The sequence below is a fragment of the Stegostoma tigrinum genome, chromosome 9 (assembly GCF_030684315.1).
Source record: "Stegostoma tigrinum isolate sSteTig4 chromosome 9, sSteTig4.hap1, whole genome shotgun sequence".
Classification (NCBI taxonomy): domain Eukaryota; kingdom Metazoa; phylum Chordata; class Chondrichthyes; order Orectolobiformes; family Stegostomatidae; genus Stegostoma; species Stegostoma tigrinum.
In genome coordinates, this window is record NC_081362.1 from 75868728 (window position 1) to 75894386 (window position 25659).

Here is a 25659-nt window from a genome sequence, read left to right on the forward strand (position 1 = left end):
GCTGGCCAGACCAATGTTTACTGACCATCCCTAATGTTCAAAGGGCAGTAAGAGTCCGCTACACTTCTGTGGGTCTGGAGTCAAATATAGGCCATTTCGGATAAGGATGGCCATTTCCTTCCCTGTAAAACATTAGTGAACCAGATGGATTTTTCTAGCAATCGACAACGTTTCATAATCATCATTAGACTCTTAATTCCATATTTTTATTATTGTATTATTTTATGATAAAATTTCACATCTAGTGGGATTTGAATCCAGGTCTCCAGAACATTACTTGTCTGGATGAGTAGTCTATCACTATTAGTGAGAATAGTGATATTACCACTCTTAGTGCTAATACCACTGGACCAATGTAATGAATTTAAGAATTCTTTTCATTGAAAATAGTCAATTTGTGGCTTTTGGATTTTTGGATTTATATTTCATTGTAAATTAGCTACTATGCATTCTGGAATGCAAACAATTAGTACTGACCTCCAAATCACTGGCCTAGATATCGCAGGCTTAAAGATATAATGTATCTTGCCTGTTTTTTTTTGCTGCACTGGTCTGCTTCTGTTGCAATTTTAATGCAGCCAGCTCCTTTTATCTGCCTGGCCTTTCAAGGAAAATTCTTAACAGTGGGAATGTCTTGGAGAAGATAGCAATTGACTTATGGTAGCACCATTACAGTGAATAATTGCACTCTAAGAATTGAAAATAAAACTTTGATTATAAACATTTTTTGTCTTGAAAATCTCAATATTTTTCTTTCTATTCTTTTGGAAAGTTCTGGTTAGTCATTGTAATACTGTATTGTAGCAAATGGACAGTGCTTTGTAAATGTACATCAGTTCTGTACAGTGCTGACAAGCGAGTAACCTTTGTTGATAAAAGGAGTTTGATTAGCACTACAAAATATCAATATCTGATATCATAGCAACAAATAACTATTCCATTTAGAAATCCCAATGCCCGTGATTTGAGTAATGTTCTATGCTGTTCGTGCTGTGCTGTGACCATATTACTGTTTTTTATTTTGTTTGTCAGATAAATTAAAACGGGTACTCTCTTGCCTACATGGAGCAAGAATCTGAAAATGAGGTTTGTTGTTGTGTTTATTGTGCAGGTGCTTGCTGGGAAATTGGATGATCACTTTCCCCTGGTGATATGGCAAACTGGCTCTGGAACACAAACAAATATGAATGTGAATGAAGTGATCAGCAATAGGGCAATTCAGATTCTTGGAGGGAAACTGGGCAGCAAGGATCCTGTGCATCCCAATGATCATGTAAACAAGAGCCAGGTACTTATCTAGAACTTAGTTAAATGCTCTTGGAGTACAAAGCTTATTTTTTCCCTTGTCACGATCCGGAAAAGAGTGATGGCAGTTTGCAATATGATATCTATTCTGTCTAAACATTATTTGTCATCTTATGGAATAGGAAATATATTTCTCTTTATCTTGGGAGAGGGTTCACTCAGAAATGAAACAGTCTGAAGGCACGAAAAAGTTCAATTTTATTTCATTGTAGTTGTTTCCAAATTGAAATTGTTCACTGTGTAAAGTTTAAAGCTATGTGAAAATATAACCTACCAAGATGATTATGTATTGTTACAACGTTTAGCAGTTTTGCCTCTTCTTTCCCTCATTGCCAGAGTTCAAATGACACTTTCCCCACTGCTATGCACATTGCAGCTGCTAAGGAAGTTCATGAAGTGCTGCTGCCTGGACTGCAGAAGCTACATGATGCACTTGAGGAGAAAGCCAAGGATTTTGCTGACATCATTAAAATTGGCCGGACTCATACACAAGACGCCGTGCCTCTTTCATTAGGCCAGGTAAATTGATAGAAAACCTGGTAAAGTGGTATGAATTCTCACAGTTATAATACAACAGTAAAGAGGAACAATGTGAAGATTTTGAACCTGTCCCTTTTTAGAAAACAAAATGCTTAAAATGCACAATAGGTCAACTCACTTCTGGAAATGAAACACATGTTTTTGATGGATTCGTTAACACCTTTTGGTCAGTCCATGTGAGCAGTGTCTTAGGAGAGCACAACTGAACTTTGGGGCTCGCAATGTGAAATGTAGCAGGAAAGAGACTTCAGCCTGGATTGGCACATCCACGGACCGTGCCACTGATCTGTCCGTAACATTGAAGTCAATATTATTTTGCTGTCAGCTGTTTCTGATTAGCTCAACACACAGGGCGTTGGTTAGCTTTGTTGGCTGGATGGCTCTTTTGCAGTGCAAACTGATGCCAGCAGCACAGGTTCAGTTTCCACACTGGCTGAGTTGGCTCATGAGTGTCACATCTTCTCAACCTTGCCCCTTGTTTGAGGTGTAGTTAATCTCAGGTCAGGTCAGGTCACTGCCAGTCATGCTTCATGAGAGAGCAGCCCTCTAGGACTATCGCTGCAATATTGCTTTTTGATTGAAATGACTGACTAGCTGCAGTGTCTGGTATTTCAGATGATACCTTGTGTGTGGTTCAAAAAGAGAAGCTTTTTCACTTGTATAGGAGATAACAAGGCGTAGAGCTGGATGAACACAGCAGGCCAAGCAGGAAAGCTGATGTTTCGGGTCTGGACCCTTCTTCTCTTTTCAATTGTATGTTTGTTTAGCCAGGATCCATTGTAAAGAAAGTCAAGCCAGGTGTAAAACAGCTTGCCAGTTTGCTGTTGCCGACTTTGTTGTATCACTGAAGTCCAATTTCACTCCATTTCCATTCACTAGAGTTTGAAATCTGGCATGAATTTAATAAGTGTTACTTTAAGCTGAGTAAAGTGGTCCAAGGTGCTTCACAGGAGCATTATAAAACAATTGGACCCAGAATCACATATTAGTGACCAAAAAATTGGTAAATCATTGATTTAAGGTGTATCTTGAAAGCAGAAGAGGAGGCAGCGAGGGAATTTGAATTTTAGGAACTGAGAATAGCATTGACTCTGCAGTGATTAATGTCCTCAATGCTCAAGAGTTCAGAATTGGACTTGGAGAGTTACAGAGCTGGAAGAAGTTACACATACAGGGAGGGTTGAAGTCATGAATAGATTTGAAAGTAAGGAACCAAGGCTATGTAGATTAGCAAACATAGTAACTTGGTGCCAGTCGGGATATAGACCGCAGAGGTTTGAATGACTCCAGTTTTATTGATAATAGAAGATGAATTATGGCTAAGAGTGCATTAGAATAATAAGTCTAGAAGTAAGAAAGACGACACCAAAATTAGAGGTGTAATGACAGCAAAGAAGGTTACCTCACAGTACAACAGGACCTTGATCAGATGGGTCAAGGCACCAAGGAGAGGCAGATGGGGTGTAATTTAGATAAATGTGAAATACTGCAGTTTGGAAATGGAAATCAGGGCAGGACTTATACTTGTAATGGCAAGTTCCTGGGGAACATTGCTGAACAAAGAGACCTTGGAGTTGCAGATTCATAGCTCCTTTGAAGTGGAGTCCCAGATTGACAGGGCAGTGCAAGGCATTTGGTATCGTTGCCTTTATTGGTCAGTGCATTTAGTGTTGGAGTTAGGCCATGTTGCTCCTGTACAGGAGATGGGTTAGGCCACTTATGGAATACTGTATGCAGTTCTGGTCTCTCTGCTGGAAACATATTGTGAAATTTGTAAGGGCTCAGAGAAGATTTACAAGGATGTTGTCAGGGTTGGAGGGTTTGTTCTATAGGGAGAGGCTGAATAGCCTGGGGCAATTTTCCCAGGGAAGCCAGAGACTGAGAGGTGACCTTAAAGAGGTTTATAAACTCATGAGGGGCATGGATAGGGTGAATCGCCAAGGTTTATTTCCCTGGGGTGGGAGGAGTCCAAAACAAGAAGGCATAGGTTTTGAGGTGAGAGGGGAAAGATTTAAAAGGGACCTAGGGCCAACAATTTCGTGTAGAGGGAGGTGTATGTTTGGAATGAACTGCCAGAGGAAGTGATGGAGGCTGGTACAACATATAAAAGGCATCTGGATGTATATCTACAAAGAAAGGATTTAGAGGGATATGGGCCAAATGCTGGCAAATGGGACTAGATTAATTTAGGATATCTGATCAGCATGGACAAGGTTTTGAACTGAAGAGTCTGTTTCCATGATGTACCACTCTATGGCGTGGGTGAGGACTTTTGCTTTGCCTCATGTTATCTGTTGTCAGCGTTGGGTGATATTATTGAAAAACAAAGAAGATAGTTTTAATTATGGTGCATGTCACAGTTATATATGATGCAAAGATTGTTTATAATGTGCTTCAGCCTTAGATCATTGTCAAAGAAGGATGAAGTTAGTGACTAGTCAGCAGTCATGGAAACCAAAGGCCCTGGCTTTCATCTTCCCAGTGTTCTCTTGAGGGAAATTTCATCTAAGCCATGACTAAATGTTGAATAAGCAGTAAGGTCGTTTACTGACAGAGATTGAGAAAGGCAATGGTGAGACTTTGTTGGATATTGTCAGAGTTCGTGCGAAAACTGATGCTGTGCTTTTCACATGGTGCTGCCGAAGGGCAACTCGTAGATGACGAATGGGACGAACCAAGAACTGATCCTCCGGCTCTACCGATGATTAAAGTGTGAGAGCACAAAAGTACGTTATCCCGTATGGTTCTTTGACTATGTTTAGCTGATTAGAATGTAATCAAACAAGTCCACTCCCTCCAAGTTTGATGACAATAGAGAGACTTTGAGGAAGAGGAAGATGTGGTCAATATGTGAAATGCTGCAGGTGGATTAAGATAAATGAGAAAGCATTGCCTATCAATGTCTCAGCCATGTAGAGATATTCTTTATGACTTTGATAGAGGTAGTTTCTATCCCTGGCAGGTGCAAAAGTCTGAATAGCAGAATTCAAATGTTGAGTCCATGGGGACTGGTCATACATTTGGGTAGAGTGGCTATTTCTTTTTATGCTCATCATTGCTTGGACTTCTCCTACTGACCTAATTATTCTAATACATCAGTCTGTCACCCATCTCCTTATAATGTTGCTGGTGTTTCCTTGGTGCTGAAGTTTGGTGTTTTCAGCTGTGTTAGTCATTGCTTATTGGTGAACTGTGGAAAATAATCAACAAGGAAGGAAAACGCGTAATGAATGAAAACACTCTGTTTTTCATCTTGTCAACAAATACAGAGGTTAAAGTACACAAATAATGTGCAAACACGAGTATTGAGATCCCATGCCCAACAATGGTGCGTAGTATTCATTTTCTATTTGCTAATCAAAAATGCAGTTATCCGTACCATTGTACCCATTTAATTGTGTGTAACCAGTGGCTAATCCATTGAAGAACACAATTAAAATGAAAGTTGGACTTTATTTCCATTCTGTAGCTATCAAACTGAAATGATTTGGTGTGTCATCTACAGATGAGAATTGGAAAGAAGCTATTTGTTTTTTATTCAGTCATGTAAATGATAATACTGTTAGTGAATATTTACCCATTTAAGCACCCAGCTTCATTATCAAATAATCTCTTGTTAAGTCTTATAAATGTCAGTTTTGAAGCTGCTTTTGCTCTGCTTTGGCATTGTACATTAGCATAAAATTCAGCAGAGTTTATTTGTTGCCGAAGTGTCTCTCCCATCCTACCTCTTGCTGCGCCCAGAATTTTTTTCTTTTATTCATTCATGGGATGTGGACTTCTCTGGCTATGCCAGCATTTATTGCCAATTCCTAATTGCCCTGGGGGCAGTTAAGAATCAACCACATTGTGGTGGATCTAGAGCACATGTAGGCCAGACCAGATAAGGATGACAGTTTTCAACCCTAAAGGACACTAGTAAACCAGATGGGTTTTTCTAATAATGGTTTCATGGTCATCATTAGACCCTTAATTCCAGATTCTTGATTGAATTCGAATTACACCATCTGCCATGACAGGATTTGAACACATGTCCCCAGAATTCTCAGTATATAGTGCTTCTAGGAGTCAAAATGCTAATTTGTGGAAAATTATGGCCAATTTTGTGCGGAGTCTCATGCCAAGAACTGGACTGAGATCACCAGAGCAAAAGAAAATCATCATCTCATCAATCTCTGTAGACTTGAAACATTGTTGTCCAAGATAAAAGGTTAGCTTGCTAAACTAGTCTCTTGGGGGGGGAAAAAAGGACATGTTCTTAAAATACCGTGACCATGGTGTCGTCTTGTGAAATAGCCTTTCAAATTGACTGAGTTGTATTGTGGCAGGTTTTTGTTTTAAAATGTTGTATGAAATTCACTGTTTATTGTGTTTATTCAAATCTAGGAGTTTAGTGGCTATGTACAGCAGATAAAATATAGTATGGAACGGATTAAGGCTGCACTGCCAAGAATATATGAGCTAGCTGCTGGCGGGACTGCCGTGGGAACAGGATTGAACACAAAGATAGGGTTCGCAGAGAAAGTGGCTGCCAAAATCTCAGAACTTACAGGTCAGATGTGTGATTGCACACAGTATCTATGCTATAACTTTTATTGATGATGCAGTTCCATCTTACTATGTTTCATAATGCTCAGCAAAACTCCATTACAATCAAAAGAACGACTCAATGAGAATGATAAACCACCTGTGGTTATCAAAGACAGTTAAGGAAAATATTCAGCCAAAACCCATACCATACAAAATGGCAAAAACAAGTGTTAGGTCAGAGGGTTGGAAATGTTTTAGCTACCGGCAGTGGATAATATTAATGAGGGAGAAAATTGATTATAAATTAAGTTGACAAGAAATATAAAAACAAAGAGTAAGGGCTTCTATGGGTATATGAAAAGAAAGAGAATAGCTAAAGTAAGTGTGGGATCCTTGGTGGATGCAGCTGAGGAATTAATAATGGGGAACAAAGAAATTGCAAATAATTTAAAATAATATTTTATATCATCGTACATTCTGAAAGATACTATTAACATGCCAGAGATGATAATGTATTAATTGGGAGGAAGGACCTTACAACAGTTTGTATCAACAAGGACAAAGTATTTTACAAAATAATGAAACTAAAGGTAGGAATTTTGCCAGGACATGGCAACTTGCATCCAAGGATTCCAGTGGATTGGAAAAACGTGGATATGACACCCCTGTTCAAGAAGTAAAGGAGATAAGAAACTATAGGTCAGTTAGCTTAATATCTGCTCTGAAAATGCGAGAGTCCAATAATAAGGAAGAAAGAGCAGGATATTTAGAAAAGCTTAACACAATGAAAGAGAGTCAGCCAGATTTGTGAAACTCTAATCACATTTGACAAATTTTCCAGGGTTACTTGAGAATATAAACGGGAACTGATATTTGTAGTGTGTTTGCATTTTCATAAGACATTCATCAAGCTGCTTCATAAGACATTCATCAAGCTGCTACATAAAAGGCTATTGCACAAGATAGGAGCTCATGATATTTAGGGGTTGTGTATTACCATGAATTGAGGTTTGGTTAACAACAGATGGCAAAGTGTTGGGATGAATGGGTCTTTTTAAGTTGGGAAAGACTTAACTGGTGGAGTGCCACAAGAATTAAGGCCTCAGTTATGTACTATCTATATTACTGACTTGGAAGAGGGGCAGAGTGCAATGTAACCAAAGCTGAGGACTATACAAAAGTAGTGGGAGGCATGTTGTGATGAGGACATAAAGAATCTTCAAGGGGAGAGAGATATGTTGAGTGAATGGACAAAAACTTGGCAGATAGAAATAGGAAAAGGTAAGGTTATACACTAGAGTAGAAAGAATCAAATTGCAGATTATAATTAAGTTGGAGGGAGCCTCCAAAAAAGTGCAGCACGGAGGCATCTGGCTGTTTTAGTGCACGTTACACAAAAAGTTAGCATGCAAGTGCAGCAAATAATTAAGAAGGCAAATGGAATTTTGACCATTATGGCTGTGGCGTGGAGTTTTAAACATGTAGGGAGTGTTGGTGAGGTCACACCTAGAGCACTGTGCACACATTTGGTCTCTGTATTTAAGCAAGGATTTACTGGCACAGTAGATTGTTCAAAAGAGAATCACTAGGCTGATTCTTGGGATGAAGTGTTTGACTTATTAAGAATGGGCTGATAAAGTTAGGCCTATCTTTATCAGGGTTTAGATGTGTGAGGGGCTGATCAAGGTGGATGTTGAGAAGTGGTTTCCATTAGTGGGATAACCTTAATCTAGAGGATTTACAGAATCGGGGACCCTCATTTTAAAACTGAGATGCAAAAGAATTTCTTCTCTCTGAGGCCAGTGAATGTCTAGAATTCTTTGACTTGGAGACTTGTGGAATGTATTCAGATCACTGAATATATTTAAAGAGGAGGTATATAGATTTTTGAATAGGAGGAAGGTGAAAGCTTTGGGCTACCACAACAGAGGAGTCGAGGCCTAGGGCAGATTAGCCATGATCTTGATAAATCGTGGGGCAGGCCTGTCCTATTTCTTCTGTTATTTTATTTATAGATGCATTGTGTGAAGTGAACAAATCTAGCATGCACCATTGAAAATAATGGAGAAGAAACTACATAAATGGAAGTCTGATTTAAAGGCATAAAAAATGTTTGGCACTTTGAAAGGCATTAATCTCGTCTTTTCCTCTTTTGGATGGTGATTGATTTAGTGTACCTGTTATCTGAGGGCTTCATTCTTCATTATCAATGCATATTGAATAATGTATTTCAGCATGTGATTGCTTGTGTTAGGTACACCCTGCCACAACATTTTGTATCATTTATTTTGAGGTGATAGTGATTAACAAAATTAGAAAACCAGACTGAATTTTGACAAGTTAAACACTGAGCTTGTTATTAAAAACTTCCTTGTTCAGCTGTTCTAAGTATTTAAGCATTTCTTTTGTCTTTGCTATTTTTCTGTTCCTCCTCTCCAGCTGTCCTGTGTTAAAAATAACATCCCTGCACCTCTGGTTCACAGCGAAACAAAACTAATCTTGCTTTGATTAGTAAGAGGTAAATCTGTGTTCAGTGGGATCAAGCTGTCAAATGATGGCAGGACCATCATTATCCTTTTTACAGCGAAATATTTGGGTTTCCGAAGTTATTCTGACAATGGGTGGTATTCAGTGTGCATCAGAATGTGTGCTTATAGCCCAAGTGGCAGGAGGTAAACTATAGCTGATGCAGACCAGCGACAGAAAATAATGTTGCCTTTGCTTTCTTTTAGGTTTACCATTTGTGACTGCGCCTAATAAATTTGAAGCTCTTGCTGCACATGATGCTTTGGTTGAACTGAGTGGTGCCATGAACGTTGTTGCCTGCAGTTTGATGAAGGTGGCTAATGACATTCGTTTTCTGGGATCTGGACCCCGCTCTGGCTTAGGTGAACTTACCTTGCCCGAAAATGAGCCAGGAAGCAGCATTATGCCAGGTACTCCCACAATCTACGTAAAACAAAGTGACTGTCTGTCTGAAGTGGCTGTTTTGGTTCTGTTGATACTTTTGTTGTATGGAATACATGCATGCAACAGGATCTATAACTGATTTAAACTTTATTCAACACGTTTTCAGTAGCTCCATGGGGCATAGAAGCAGCTGTCTGCTTATGGAACTGAATGAATACCTACAAAAATCTAAGTTGAGTCAAAGAATATTTGTGCTTCAAAATGTGCCAGAAGAATACTTTGAACAAATGAAGGTACTGTTCACTGCAAAAGCCCTGCTATTCTAGCAATAGTACTGAAAATTTGTGCTACAAAACTTGCCACATCCCTAGCCAACCTGTTCCAGTCCAGCTGTAGAACACTGGCATCTACCCGACAATATGGAATGTTGCCTAGGTATGGCCTGTGCACCCAGAACAGAGCAGACTCTGCCCAGCCAATTGTTGCCCCATCAGCATACTCTCAATCATTGAGTGCTACTAAACAGCACTTGAATAACATTAGCTTACTGATTCTCGATGATTTCTGACGTTGTTACAGTGTTAGTTCTGACATGAACAAAGATGAATTCTAGAACGGAGGTGCGTATGATTGCCTTTGGTATCAAGATCACACGGGTTGACATCAGAGAGCTCGAACAAAACAATCAATGGGAATCAGTGAAAACCCTTAGAATCATACCAAGGACAAAGCAAAATTGTTGCGGTTGTTGGTGTGTCATCTCAGTTTTAAGACATTTTCAGTTGCTTTGTCAATGACCTTCCCTCCATCATAAGGTGGAAAGGGCAATGTGCAGTCATCAGTGAACAATGTTAAACACCATTCAGAAGTCCTCAGATACTGAAAGTCTTTGTCAAAATGTGGCAAGACCTGGACAATATCCAGATTAGGGCTGACAATTGACAAATTATATGCGCACCACCCAAGTGCCAAGCTGCGGCCGTCTTTAGTAAGAGAAAGGCAGACCACTGCCTCTTGACATTCATTGCGTTGCCATTGCTGAATCTCCCCTAATCAACATCCTGGGTGTTGACATGAATTTGAAACCAAACTGAGCTAGTGTATAAATACAGTGGCTGCACAAGCAGGTAAGACTCCTGCGGTGAGTAACAATGTCCACGATCTTCAATCCACAGCGAGGAGTGGGATGGAGTTGTTCCTCCTTGGTTGAATGAATGCAGCTCCAATAAGTTTAATACCGTCCATCCTGTGCCCGCTTGATTGGGACTGTTTGCACAGTCCCTCTCTCCACCACCAAAGCACAGTGGCAGTGGTCTGTGCCATCGACAAGATGCATTGCAGCAAAAAGGTTGCTTCAACAGAACCTTCTAAACCCACAACAACTACGATCTAACAGGACAAGGGTACCTATGAATTTCCCTCTAAGCTACTTGCCAACCTAACTTGGAAATATATTGCAATTCTTGCAGTGTGGCTGGGGCTGCAGCTGTCTTCCTAGCAGCTATGTGGGTGAACCTACACTAAATATATTGCAGTGGTTCAAGAACGCATTTTGGGGACAACTAGGTCAGGCCCAGCCAGTGATACCTCCTATAAACAAGTTAAAAATAAATAAGAATAATAAATAATTAAAAATAAATAAAAATAAGCTCCCTGATGAAGGGTCTAGGCCCAAAACATCAGCTTTTGTGCCGCTGACATGCTGCTTGGCCTGCTGTGTTCATCCAGCTTCACACTTTTTGTTATCTTGGATTCTCCAGCATCTGCAGTTCCCATTATCTCTTATAAATAAATAGTCACAGAGCACGGAAACAGGCCCTTTGGTCCAACTCATCCACGCTAACCAGACATTCCAATCTAACCTAGACCCACTTGCCAGCATTTGGCCCATATTCCCCTAAATCCTTCCAATGCATTTACCCATCCAGATGCTATTTAAATGTTGTAATTGCATCAGCCTCTACCACTTCCTCTGGCATCTCATTCCATACATGCACCACCCTCTGCATGAAAAAGTTACACCTCAGGTGCTTTTTAAAATCTTTCCTCTTTCACCTTAAACCTATGCCCTCTAGTTTTGGACTCCTCTACCCCAGGGAAAAGACCTTGGCTATTCACCCTATCCATTCCCCTCATGACTTTATAAACCTCCATTAAGGTAATCCCTCAGCCTCTGATGGTCCAGGGGACAAAGGCACAGCCTATTCACTCTCTTCCTGACAACACACCCTCCAGTCCCAGTAACCACCTGGTAAATCTTTTCTGCACCCTCTTAAGTTTAATGACACCTTTTCTATAAAAGGGGGATTAGAATTGTATGCCGTATTCTAAACGTGGCCCCACCAATGTCCTGTGCAGTCACAACATAACGTGTCAATTCCTATACTCAGTGTTCAGGAAAGTGTGCCAAATGCCTTAGTGACCATCCTGCAACTCCACTTTCAAGGAACTATGCACCTGCACCCCTAGTTTTCTTTGTTTGGCAACACTCCTCAGGGTTGTACCATTATCTGTTTCAGTCCTGCCCTGGTTCGCCTTACTAAAATGTAATGCCTCACATTCATCTAAATTAAAACTCCACCTGCCATTCCTCATCCCATTGACCTATTTGATCAAGGTCCTATTGTATACTGAGATGATAATCTTCACTGTCCACATATTTTGGTGCCACCTGCAAATTTAGTAACTGTACCTCCTATAATACCATCTAAATTATTTACATAAATGACAAAAAACAGTGGACCCAGCACTGATCCTTGTGGCATGGTCACAGGCCTCCAGTCTGAAAAGCAACCCTCCACTACCACTCTCTGTCTCTTAGCTTCAATCCAATTTGTATCCAGTTGGCTAGCTCCCCCTGGATCCCATGTGACCTAACCTTACATACCAGTCTACTACACAGAACCTTGACGAACACTTTGCTGAAATCCATATAGTCAACGTCTACCCCTCTGCCCTCATCAATCTTCGTTGTCACCTTTTCAAAAAAACTCAATGAAGTTAGTGAGGCATGGTTTCTCAAGCTCAAAGCTATGTTGACTATCGCTAATCAGTTCCTGTCTTTCTAAATGCACATGAATCCTGTCCCTCAGAATAATCCCCTCCAACAACTTACCACCACTGAAGTAAGGCTGACCGGGTCTGTGGTTCCTTGGCTGTTCCTGATAGCCCTTCTTAAATAATGGGACCAAATTAGCCAATGTTGAGTCTTCTGGCAGCCCACCCATGGCTATTGATGATACAAACATCTCAGCAGGAGGTCCAACCATCTCTTTCTTCACTTCCCACAAAGTTCTCGGAAGCACCTAATCAGGTCTGGTGATCTATCTACTTTTATAGATTTTACAACTTCCAGCACCACCACTTCTGTAATACGAGCTATTTTTATAAGGCATCACTATTTATTTCCCCAGGTACCCTAGCTTCCATGTCCTTCTCTGCAATAAATACTGGCATGAAATATTATTTGAATATCTCACCCATCTCATGTGGTTCCACACACAGACAGCCACATCTTTAAGGGGCCCTGTTCTTGCCCTAGTTACTCTTTTGCTCTTAATGTGCTTAAAGAATCTGTTCAGATTCTTCTCAACTCTATTTGCCAACACTATCTCATGACCCCATTTTGTCTTCCTGATTTCCCTCTTAAGTATACTGCTACTGCCCTGGTAATCCTCTGGGGATTCACTCGATCCCAAATGTTTATACCTGATTTATGCCTCCTTTTTCTTGACCAGAACCTCAATTTCTCAAATTATCCAGCATTCCCTACACATACCAGTCTTGCCCTTCACACTAACAGGAACATACTGTCTCAGAACTCTTAACATCTCATTTTTATAGGCCTCTTACTTCCCAACCTTTCCTTTCCTGTGAATAACACCCCCCAATCACCTTTTGAAAGTTCTTGCCTAAAACCATCAAAATTGGCCTTACCCCAGTTTAGAACTTTAACTTTTTGATCAGATCTGCCCTTTTCTATAACTATTTTAAAACTAATAGAATTGTCATCACTGGCCCCAAGGTGCTCCCCCATTAAAATCCCAGTTGCTTGCCCTCCCTTATTTCCCAACAGAAGGTCAAGTATTGCTCCATCTGTAGTAGATACATCCACATACTTGAATAAGAAAGTTTTCTTGTACACACTTAACAAATTCCTCTCCATCCAAACCCTCAACACCATGACAGACCCAGTATATGTACAGTTAAAATCCCATACTATTACGACCCTATTTTCCTTGCAGATATCTCTGATCTCCTTACATATTTGCTTCTTAATTTCCTGCGGGCTTTTGGGGGCGGACCTATAATACAATCCCAACAACTTGATCATCTCTTTCTTGTTTCTCAGTTCCATCCATATAATTTCACTGGCTGATCTGCCAGGAATAACCTCCCTAAGTACAGCTGCCATGTTATCCCTAACTAAAAACACCACTCCCTCTCCTATCTTGCCTCTTTTTCTGTTCTTCCCACAGCATCTATACTGTGGAACATTAAGCTGCCATTCCCATCCTTCTCAGAGCTACATTTCTGTAATAGCTATGACATCCCAATCCCATGTTCCCAACCATGCCCTATATTCATCTGCTGTACCTGTCAGACTTCTTGCGTTAAAGAAATGCAGTTTAATTTATCAGTCTTACCTTATTCTCTGTCCGGCTCTTGCCTGCATTAACTATTTGATTTGCTCCCCTCACCTTCTCTACCATCTTCAACTTTTTTTCTCTCTGTTGGTTTGCTCCCTACACTGGTATAAAGCCTCCAGAATAGCACTGGCAAATCTCCCTGCAAGCATGTTGGCCCCCTTCCAATTCAGCCATCCCGTACATCTTGGAAAAAGGTGGTGACATTAAATATGGGCTTTAAAATTGATTATCACGGTATATAATTTGTTTGTACAAATAGTGGCACTGATCCATTCGACACAAACCTTGAATATTGCTGACAAAAGACACTTTGCCAAAACCTCGATCGTGCATTCATCAGGACAAATGCAGTTTTTTTATTCTGAGAAGGAAGTTGGCTGCTGATTGGTTGGCAACTTGACTCTGAGTGACTGAGTACCATAGTCAAAGTAACAAGGAACAGTCGGCTCTTCATGCTAAGAACTGAACCAATTTAAGATAATCTGCCAAGATCATAATGTGCCTCACTTACATTTACTGTGATCTGCTAAAATGCGGGGACCTATTCTCTGCAAATGGAAAGAAATACATTGTGCTTTTTTTGTCTTGGCTTCTTTTGAATTATTCCCAAAGCATTGGGGAGTCTCTGGTTCCTTGTTATATTCTCCATACCCTAGCCTCAACCAATCAGAGCTGATTTGCCAACACTTCTTCTGCAGTATAAACTATTGTGATCATTTTAAATTAAACCTTTTTTGGTTGCCCTGATAAGTGTCTGTCATAAGGCTTTGACAGTAAATCTTTCAGTTCAGAAATATTTCATTTCTGTGCAACTGGATAAATGTTTTTATTCTATTAAAGCTTCACTAAAGTGATAAATGAATATCTTGTGACCCCTTTGCTAAGATAAGCAATCTTATTTTCAAATGATTGGTTTTAGTGACTTGCTGTTTTCTGTTACGAATTTTATTGCTTTTTCATGGAATTTAAGTTGATTTCCTCTTTTTTTCCTGTTGTCCAGTAAATTAGCTGGAATTGTACAATACACTTTCTTTTGGCTTTTTTTTTAACTAAAACTCTTTCTCTTTCCTCTAATGGCCTAGTTATCATGTAACATGCCTCAACCAGCAGCCCAGATGGATGGCCTAAACTTGTTTCTCCTGTAACCACTGTAGGTTCTTTTAATAGATCCTGAAACAGCAGTGCTCAACTATTAAACGTCACTTTCTTTTTTTTAACTTTAACTGGTGCTGCAGTTGTTAATCGAGGTGTGCTGAAGGCCACAGAGTCACAGTTCCCGTGGCAGTAAGATGAAGGTTGTTTGATTCTGTGGGCTTAGACGGAAATGAAGCCCTGACAGCAAAATCAATGAAAATCTATCTGTCAGGCACCATTGGGTTTTTAAAAGACTGTTACTACTACATGTGATAAGACTCCACTTGTATCAGTATTTCTCCAGTGCGAAGGTGTGTTGTGTGATGTGAGAACAGCCTGAAGTCACCTGTACTTTTTTTCTTAACATTTGAGTAAGTGTTGATGCCATTGTGCCAGTTATTGAGTTGGTGGGGTGGGACATCTGGCAAACCTACAACGAGCAGTCTATTTTAAGACACAGGCTCTACAAAATATGGACTATATTTAAACAGAGTCTGTTCAAGTTAAAGCAAACAGCTCCTTCACCCAACCTCATCTGATTAAAGGAAGATTATCCTTTGAGCAAACAGCATTGAGTGTCGGGTAATGACATAAATTGTTTTTTATAAAATCAGTCCATGTTAGTGCTGATGCCACAATATGTCTACTTTTTATTTCCTTTATCACCAAGAAGAGAGACATGTTGAGGAAGCTTTTTGTCTTTCAGTCACCATGACAGATGCAGAAATGTCTGCTTCCTTTTTTGTTCCATCAAGAAGGTTCTGTCCTAAATCAGTGCTGTTCAGGTGATTAATGTTTGGGAAACTACACGTGAACCTGATTGGTGTTTGTGTTAACACACCAAGAAACTGCCTGGAGACAGAACATTCTGGAAATACTGAGCAAGTCCTGTTACATCTGTAAGAGAGAAAATGTTTCAAGAATGTGACCTTGCATCAGGGCAAAGTTACAAGTCGTGTTTGCATTAGCCTGCTCGTGCCCTGACTTGGAAAAGGTCATAAAATTTTGCTTCCAATTTCCATACTTTTCTCTGTTTTACATGGTCCATATTCGACTCTTTCCTTTCCTTCTTTGACTTCTCTGTCTTCATTCCTGGTGAGAGGCCATCAACTAATCCATTACAGTCCCACAGTTAATTTGACTACACTCCTGTATATGTGCACTCAAATCCTATAAGGATTCCCTCCTATTCTCTCAGTTTCTCAGTCTCCTTTGCATCAGTTCTTGTGATGCATCCTTACATGACCCTGTTTTTCCTTCAGGTGAGCATTCCTGTGGTTGAGAGAACTCTTGACTAATCCAATCCAATTTCTGCACCTCTGCTCTCAATTGTTCCCCTCCCAGAAACACAGGAAGGTTCTTCCTGTCTTTACTTTCTATCTTAACAGCTACCATTATTTGACATTGGGTATAGTGAAAATGATAAGAGTCCAGTCTAAAAGATTTTACAGCAAGAAAATAGTGAAAAGATTGGACAGCGTTAGTATGGATTTATGAAAAGTAAATCATGCTTCACAAATCTACTGGAATTTTTTGAGGATGTAACTAGCAGAGTTGATAAGCGAGAGCCAGTAGATGCAATTTTCTTGAATTTTCGAAAGGCTTTCGATAAACCGCATATGAGGATTAGCATGAAAAATTAAAGCACGTGAGACTGGAGTGCTGATACAGATAGACAACAGGAACGAAAGAGTAAGAATAAACAGGTCTTTTTCTGTTAGACAGTCAGTGACTAGTGAGATAGCACTTGCCCCCAGCTATTCACAACAATTGTTAATGATTTTGATGAGGGAACTAAATGTAATATCTCCAGGTTTATAGATGACACAAAGCTGGGTGGTTTGATGAACTGAGAAGGATGCTGAGATGTTTCAGTGTGATTTTGGCAGATTGAATGAGTAAGCAAATGCATGGTAGATGAAGTGAAGTGTGGATAAATATGAGGTTGTTCATTTTGATAGCAGAAACACGAAGGCAGATTATTATCTGAATGATGATAGGTTAGGAAAGGGTGAGGTGCAGTGAGACCTGTGCATCTTTGCACACCTTTCGCTCAAAGTTAAGCACACAGTTGCAGCAGGTAGTGAAGAAGACAGATGTATATTGGCCTTCATTGTGGGAGGGGTCAAGAATGGGACAGGAGTGTTCATTTTTTTTTGCAGATCTACAAGGCTTTGATGAGACCACATCTGGAGTATGGTGTGCAGGTTTGGTCGTCTTAAGGAGGAAGGATGCTCTGCTTATGGAGGAAGTGCAACAAAGATTTAGCAGACTGACTGTTGGGATAGCAAGCCTGACATATGAAAAGACAGTGGTTCGGATAGGGCTATATTCACTGGAGTTTAGAAGAGTTGGTGGGAAGTGGGCAAATCTCATAGAATTGTACACACTTCTAACAGAATTAGACATGTTAAATGAAGCAAGGATATTCCTGAATATTGGGGAGTCCAGAACCAAGGTTCACAGTTTAAGTATCAAGGGACATCCTCCCAGATCCTCCCCTTTCAGCATCTGTAGGGACCGTTCTCTCCATGATTTCTTGGTCCAAGTCACCTCCAACATCCCATAACCTTCCCATAACACCTTTTAATTCAAATACAGGAGATGTACCACCTGCCCTTTTTGCCTTCTCTCTCCTCATCCTCCAAGGTGCCCAGCTGTCCTTCCAAGTAAAGCAGTGATTTGTGTGTATTCCATTCAGCCTGGTCTGTTCCATTCACCTCTCACAACATGCTCCCCCATACGTAGGGGAGAGCAAACACGGATTGGTTGAATACTTTATGGAATGACTGCCTTCAATTCCCAGAGCTCATGCCTAGCTTCTGGCAGCTGTCATTTTTACTTATCCACCTGGCTGTTGCACTGACTTTTCTGTTCTCCACTGTTTCAGTGAAGGTTAACATATGCTTGATGAACATCATCTTGACTTTCAGTTAAATACTTTACAGTCTTCTGGAATCAACATTGAATTCACCAGTTTCAGATTATAACTCCTGCCCCTTTTTTTCTTTCATTTTCTTTGCAAGTTTCGTATTCTCTTTCTGACATTATCACATCTGCAGTAGGCACATCTTTCTTTGTTTCTTTTCTTGCACCATTACAATCAACCCGGGAAAGCTAAGTGTTCATCTCTCCTGTCTTTCACCACAGAACAAGCATTCATTTTGTCCTTGTCCCACTTTCACCTCTTCTTCAAACTTTACGTAAACTTTTTCAAAGACAAGGTCACCCACCTGAAAAATTAGGTCTCTTCTCTCTCCACAGATGCTCGCTGACATGCTGAGTTCTTCCAGGATTATTTCAAGTTGGGCATCTGCAGGATTCTGTTTCTTAAAAAAAAAACTGCACCACTAGGTTTTAGGGAACCACAGCTGGTTGAAAGACTGTTCAGTCTAGACATGATAATTGCTAATCAGAAAGCAGTTTCACTTCAAGTTGCTAAAAAGACCATCTAGTGCTATCATGCTTTTGCAGTCAGAACAGAATCAGATTTACTATTTCTGGTAGTATGTGATTATAACTTACATGGCAAATATTAATTGCGTTTTTGTGTTTTGACAGGTAAAGTAAACCCCACCCAGTGTGAAGCTATCACCATGGTTGCAGCACAGGTCATGGGAAATCATGTTGCTGTTTCAGTTGGCGGAAGTAATGGCCACTTTGAGCTCAATGTTTTCAAACCGATGATAGTAAGTACTAGGAAATCCGGTAGTATTCACAAGAATTGGCTCATTTTAAATATGTAGGTCCATGTGCAGTTCTACCTATAAAGTGATTTAATATATTGATTGATTTGCTGAATAATTGATTTTCTTATAACTCCAACTGTTATTGATGTGCAATAACATGGTGTGGAGCTGGATGAACATAGCAGGCCAAGCAGCATCTTAGGAACAGGAAAGCTGACGTTTCGGGCCTAGACCCTTCATCAGAAAAATAAATTGATGTTATGGATGTGCGGAGCTTTACGGCTGTGTGCATTTTTAAATAACATAGAACATTACAGCACAGTACAGGCCCTTCGGCCCTCAATGTTGCGCCGACCTGTCATACCGATCTCAAGCCCGTCTAACCTACGCTATTCCATGTACGTCCATATGCTTATCCAATGACGACTTAAATGTACCCAAAGTTGGCGAATCGACTACCGTTGCAGGCAAAGCATTCCATTCCCTTACAACTCTGAGTAAAGAAACTACCTCTGACATCTGTCCTATATCTTTCACGCCTCAATTTAAAGCTATGCCCCCTCGTGCTCGCTGTCACCATCCTAGGAAAAAGGCTCTCCCTATCCACCCTATCTAACCCTCTGATTATTTTATATGTTTCAATTAAGTCACCTCTCAACCTTCTTCTCTCTAATGAAACAGCCTCAAGTCCCTCAGCCTTTCCTCTTAAGACCTTCCCTCCATACCAGGCAACATCCTAGTAAATCTCCTCTGCACCCTTTCCAAAGCTTCCACATCCTTCTTATAATGTGGTGACCAGAACTGTACACAATACTCCAAGTGCGGCCGCACCAGAGTTTTGTACAGCTGCAGCATAACCTCTTGGTTCCGGAACTCTATCCCTCTATTAATAAAAGCTAAAACACTGTACGTCTTCTTAACAGCCCTGTCAACCTGGGTGGCAACTTTCAAGGATCTGTGTACATGGACACCGAGATCTCTCTGCTCATCTACACTACTAAGAATCTTACCATTAGCTCTGTACTTTACCTTCTGGTTACTCCTACCAAAGTGCGTCACCTCACACTTGTCTGCATTAAACTCCATTTGCCACCATCTATGTCTCTCTGCAACCTACAGCATCCTTCGTCACTATCCACAACTCCACCAACCTTAGTGTTGTCTGCAAATTTACTAACCCATCCTTCTACGCCCTCATCCAGGTCATTTATAAAAATGACAAACAGCAGTGGACCCAACACCGACCCTTGTGGTACACCACTAGTAACTGGTCTCCAGGATGAACATTTCCCATCAACTACCATCCTCTGTCTTCTTTCAGCAAGCCAATTTCCGATCCAAACTGCTATGTCTCCCACAATTCCATTCCTCCGCATTTTGTACAATAGTCTATTGTGGGGAGCCTTATCGAACGCCTTGCTGAAATCCATATACACCACATCAACCGGTTTACTCTCATCTACCTGTTTGGTCACCTTCTCAAAGAACTCAATAAGGTTTGTGAGGCGCGACCTTCCCTTTACAAAACCGTGCTGACTCTCCCTAATCAATTTATTCTTTTCTAGATGATTATAAATCCTATCCCTTATAACCTTTTCCAACAATTTACCAACAACTGAGGTAAGGCTCACTGGCCTATAATTACCAGGGATGTCTCTACTCCCCTTCTTGAACAGGGGAACCACATTTGCTATCCTCCAGTCATCTGGCACTATTTCTGTAGACAATAACGAGTTAAAGATCAATGCCAAAGGCTCGGCAATCTCCTCCCTGGCTTCCCAGAGGATCCGAGGATAAATCCCATCCCGCCCAGGGGACTTATCTATCTTCACACTCTGAAGGATTTCTAATACCTCTTCCTTGTGAACCTCAATCCCACCTAGTCTAGTAGCCTGTATCTCAGTATTCTCCTTGACAACATTGTCGTTTTCTAGATTGAACACTGTTGAAAAATATTCATTCAGCGCTTCCCCTATCTCATCTGACTCCACACACAACTTACCACTACTATCCTTCATTGGGCCTAATCTTACTTTCGTCATTCTTTTATTCCTTAAATACCTACAGAAAGCCTTAGGGTTTACCCTGATCCCGTCCGTCAACAACTTCTCATGTCTCCTCCTGGCTCTTCTGAGCTCTCTATTTAGGTCTTTTCTGGCTACCTTGTAGCCCTCAAGTGCCCTAACTGAGCCTTCACATCTCATCCTAAACCTCCTTCGTAAACCACGGCTCCCACACTCTACAGCTTCCTCCCTGCCTGACAGGTACATACTTATCTAGGACACAAAGGAGTTTTTCCTTGAATAAGCTCCACATTTCTAATGTGCCCATCCCCTGCAGTTTCCTTCCCCATCCTATGCTCTGTAAATCTTGCCTAATCTCATCGTAATTGCCTTTCCCCTAGCTTTAACTCTTGCCCAGTGGTATACACCTATCCCTTTCCATCGCTAAAGTAAACATAACAGAATTGTGATCGCTATCACCAAAGTGCTCACCTACTTCCAAATCTAACGCGTGGCCAGGCTCATTACCCAGTACCAAATCTAATGTGGCTTCACCCCTTGTTGGCCTATCTACATACTGTGTCAGGAAGCCCTCCTGCGCACACTGGACAAAAACTGACCCATCTATAGTACTCGAACTATAGTGTTCTCAGTCAATATTTGGAAAGCTGAAGTCTCCCATGACAACTACCCTGTCTCTCTCACTCCTATCAAGAATCATCTTTGCTATTCTTTCCTCTACATCTCTGGAACTATTCGGAGGCCTATAGAAAACGCCCAACAGGGTGACCTCTCCTTTCCTGTTTCTAACCTCAGCCCATACTACCTCAGGTGACAAGTCCCCAAACATCCTTTCTGCAACTGTAATACTGTCCTTGACCAACAATGCCACACCTCCGCCCCTTTTGCCATCTTCTCTGTTCTTACTGAAACATCTAAATCCCGGAAACTGCAACAACCATTCCTGTCCCTGTTCTATCCATGTCTCCGAAGTGGCCACAACATCGAAGTCCCAGGTACTAACCCATGCTGCAAGTTCACCCACCTTATTCCGGACGCTCCTGGCATTGAAGTAGACACACTTCAAACCAAATTCTTGCTTGCTGGTGCCATCTTGCTTCCCTGAAACTTTATTTCGTACCACCCTACTCTCAACCTTTTCTATCGTCGAACTACAATTTTGGTGCCCATCCCCCTGCTGAATTAGTTTAAACCCACCTGAATAGCCTTAGCAAATTTCCCCCCGGGATATCGGTACCCCTCTGGTTCAGGTGAAGACCACCTTGCTTGTAGAGGTCCCACCTACCCCAGAAAGAGCCCCAATTATCCAAGAATCCAAAACCCTCCCTCCTGCACCATCCCTGTAGCCACGTGTTCAACTTCTCTCTCTCCCTATTCCTCGCCTCACTAGCACGTGGCACGGGCAACAAACCAGAGACAACAACTCTGTTCGTCCTGGCTCTCAGCTTCCACCCTAGCTCCCTGAATTTCTGCCTTAAATCCCCATCTCTCTTCTTACCTATGTCGTTGGTGCCAATGTGGACCACGACTTGGGGCTGCTCTCCCTCCCCCTTAAGGATCTCAGAGACATCACGCACCCTGGCACCTGGGAGGCAACACACCAACTGTGAGTCTCTCTCATCCCCACAGAACCTCCTATCTGTCCCCCTAACTATGGAGACCCCAATGACTACTGCTCTGCTCCTCTTCCCCCTTCCCTTCGAGCAACAGGGACAGACTCTGTGCCAGACACCTGTGCCCCACTGCTTTCCCCTGATAAGTCGTCCCCGCCAACAGTATCCAAAACGGTATGCTTATTGTTGAGGGGAATGGCCACAGGGGATCCCTGCACTGCCTGTCGGTTCCCTTTCCGTCCCCTGACCATAACCCATTTGCCTTTTTCCTGTACTTGAGGAGTGACTACCTCCCTGTAACTCCTCTCAATAACCCCCTCTGCCTCCCGAATGATCCGAAGTTCATCCAGCTCCAGCTCCAGTTCCCTAACGCGGTTTTCAAGGAGCTGGAGTTGGGTGCACTTCCTGCAGATGTAGTCACCAGGGACACTCGTGGTGACCCTTACCTCCACATTCTGCAGGAGGAACATTCAACTGCCCTGACCTCCGGTCCCAGTATTCTAAATTCCCGAGATTTAAAAAATAAAGAATAAAAAATAAACTTGTTACTTTACCAATCAACCACACAAATATATTACCTCAGTCACTCACCAGTCCTGTGTCCGCTCCTGCTGAGCATACCTCCGTCTATTCACGAGGTAAGCTTTTTAAAGTTTCAAAAACAGTGACTGACTGGCTTCCCGACAGGCTCCTGCTCCAAGCTCCTGCTCGTGCTGCTGCTGCAACCAGAAATAACATTAATCCTCAGACTTCATTTCCTGTTAGATTGTAGTTTGGGTCTTGGATCGATATCTAGAGTGATATATTCTGCACTGCTAATGCGGAAATGGTAAAGGACAAGTGCAGTTATTCACTGTTAATTAGTGGTAGGAGAAAATAGGAGGCAACAATTCCACACCAAAAGTTCAAATTATCACTATGGGTCATCAGGGCTTTGAAAGTAAAGCCAAAGAGATTCAAACAACCAATCTCAAAAATTGGTAACAATAATTTATGGAGGACCTTGCCATGTCCAAGTTGATTGTTACATTTTTCTGTATTACAGCAGTGACTACACTTCATAAGTGCTTCTTTGGTTGTGAAGTGCTTAGTGATGAGTTGAGGTCACAAGTCTAATATCCTTCCCTTATTCATGTTGCCTTTCTGCTCCTGCCCTCCGAAAGAACATGCGTGAAAGTCATTATCTGCAAATATTTTGAGATTGGTTGTTTGAAATGAAAAGATGAAAACAGTTGGCATCATCAGCCAAGTTTGCCACTGTCAGAATTTATTGTTTTCCGTGGGTCTTCACAGTTGCTTTGTAACAAAACTGCTTCAGTTGCTTAAAACGAATAGGTTGTTCTGCCTGTGTTGGTGTTTTATAAGAATCAGAATAAAATAGAATCATTGTGTTGGGGAAGGAAAAGATGTTTGTCATCATATTAGTCATCATCCCTGATTTGGATACGTTTGGGGACACAAAAATTGAGCAGTGTTCAGAGACAATGGGAACTGCAGATGCTGGAGAATCCGAGATAACAAAGTGTGGAGCTGGATGAACAATGCTTCCAAGATGCTGCTTGGCCTGCTGTGTTCATCCAGCTCCCTCTTGAGCAATGTTCAGTTCTTTACATTTATTGCATTTTCTAACCACCAAGATGTTTCAATATATTGGTTTCTCTCTTCCAGATCAAAAATGTGCTAAATTCAGCCCAACTGATTGGAGATTCATGTGTATCCTTCACAGACCACTGTGTGGTTGGCATTCAGGCTAACACACAAAGAATTGACAAGTTAATGAATGAATCACTAATGTTGGTGACAGCACTTAACCCACATATTGGTAAGAGAGTAGTCCGTTAATGATAAATTTTATTACTTTTTTCTTTACTATGGGAAATTTGTGCTGTTCTGAGGAGGGGTCACTGAACCAGAAACATTAACTGTGATTTCTCTTCACAGATGCTGTCAGACCTGCTGAGCTTTTCCAGCAGTTTCTGATTTCTAGCATTCACAGTTCTTTTGGTTTTACTGAGTGGTATTGTTGATTTGAAATAAAAATCAGTCTGCAGATGTGTCTTTCAGGTCTTGGTTGACTGCCTTGGTGACGATTAAACCAAGTCAGTCAGTCAGCATTGAATATGTAAATTCTCTATTTGGAACACATAATGGCCTTTGTACTCTTAGTGCATCCTCCAGGTGAGATTCAGCATGAAGGATTGAGGGAGATTGATAAATGGCAACCAGTAGGAGGTTTCCAGGTTTTATGGCCCACATTGTACCAGAAACCATGACATGTTGTGGGCTTTGGAGTCTATAGTGAGAGCTCCCCTCGTTCTTCAGTGTGTATTTTTGATCATTTTGTTTTTGATCGGAGGCAACGGAATGAAATACAGTTGCATGAATTGCTCTGGAGTTGTGTGAAATGCAATCTGTCATAAAGATGGAATAATTCTGGATTGTTTGTAACCAAGGAATAATTATTTATGCTTCTCCTTACAAACAGGCTATGACAAAGCAGCACAGATTGCCAAGGCAGCCCACAAAGAAGGTACAACATTAAAAGAAATGGCAGTCAAGTTGGGATTCCTTACACCAGAGCAATTTGAACAGTGGGTCAAACCAAGTGAGATGCTTGGCCCCAAGTAATATTTAACAATACTTGTGATCTGATTGTTCTGCAGTAATGGAAAATAAAAACTTGCTTTTTGAAAACTGCTGGCTGCAGTCCTGCTGTGCAACCTTTATTATTATGGGTCCAGTATATATTGCCATTCACAAAGTTTACTCCACACGTTTACTGTTAAAGAGAGGGAGCACAACTGTTGAGTTCATATGAATAATACTCACTATTTCTTTTTGAATTACTGCAATGTGTGTGGCTAAATTAACAGGTATACTTGAGGGTAAAATGTTTCTGCTTGCTTTGGATAAACCTAAACTGCATTTCATAACCAGAATATATTGACAACATGGCATGAAATAATGTGAATGATTTATCTGATCATTAAGAATGTGTTGTATTTGCCTTACGTGGAAGACTAGACAGCTAGGCCTGTTTCCTATGGAGTTTAGAAAAGCCAGAGGTGACTTAGTTAAAAAAGATCCTGAGGAGACATGACCAGATGGATGTTGAAAGGATGTTCCCACTTGTGGGAGAAGCTAAAACCAGGAGTTATAGTTTAAAAATAAGATGTCTCCCATTTAAGACACATGAAGAGATTTTTTTCCTCTGAGGACTCAGAGTCATAGGGAATTCCCTTTCTTCAAAGGCAGTGGGCACAGA

The 25659-nt window shown here is 41.1% G+C and overlaps 1 protein-coding gene across 2 annotated transcripts in view; it reads left to right on the plus strand.

Annotated features, from left to right (window-relative positions):
- The window catches only part of fh (fumarate hydratase), a 54543-nt gene extending 29452 nt beyond the window's left edge, over positions 1–25091 (plus strand). For both annotated transcript variants that reach the window (XM_059648643.1, XM_059648642.1), the window contains exons 4-10: positions 1112–1288; positions 1642–1824; positions 6232–6397; positions 9108–9311; positions 18630–18757; positions 24063–24216; positions 24880–25091. In XM_059648643.1, the coding sequence (XP_059504626.1) occupies positions 1112–1288; positions 1642–1824; positions 6232–6397; positions 9108–9311; positions 18630–18757; positions 24063–24216; positions 24880–25022 (1155 nt within the window). In that variant the 3' untranslated portion in view covers positions 25023–25091. The remainder of the gene's footprint in view (positions 1–1111; positions 1289–1641; positions 1825–6231; positions 6398–9107; positions 9312–18629; positions 18758–24062; positions 24217–24879) is intronic.
- The last annotated feature ends 568 nt before the right edge of the window (positions 25092–25659 follow it).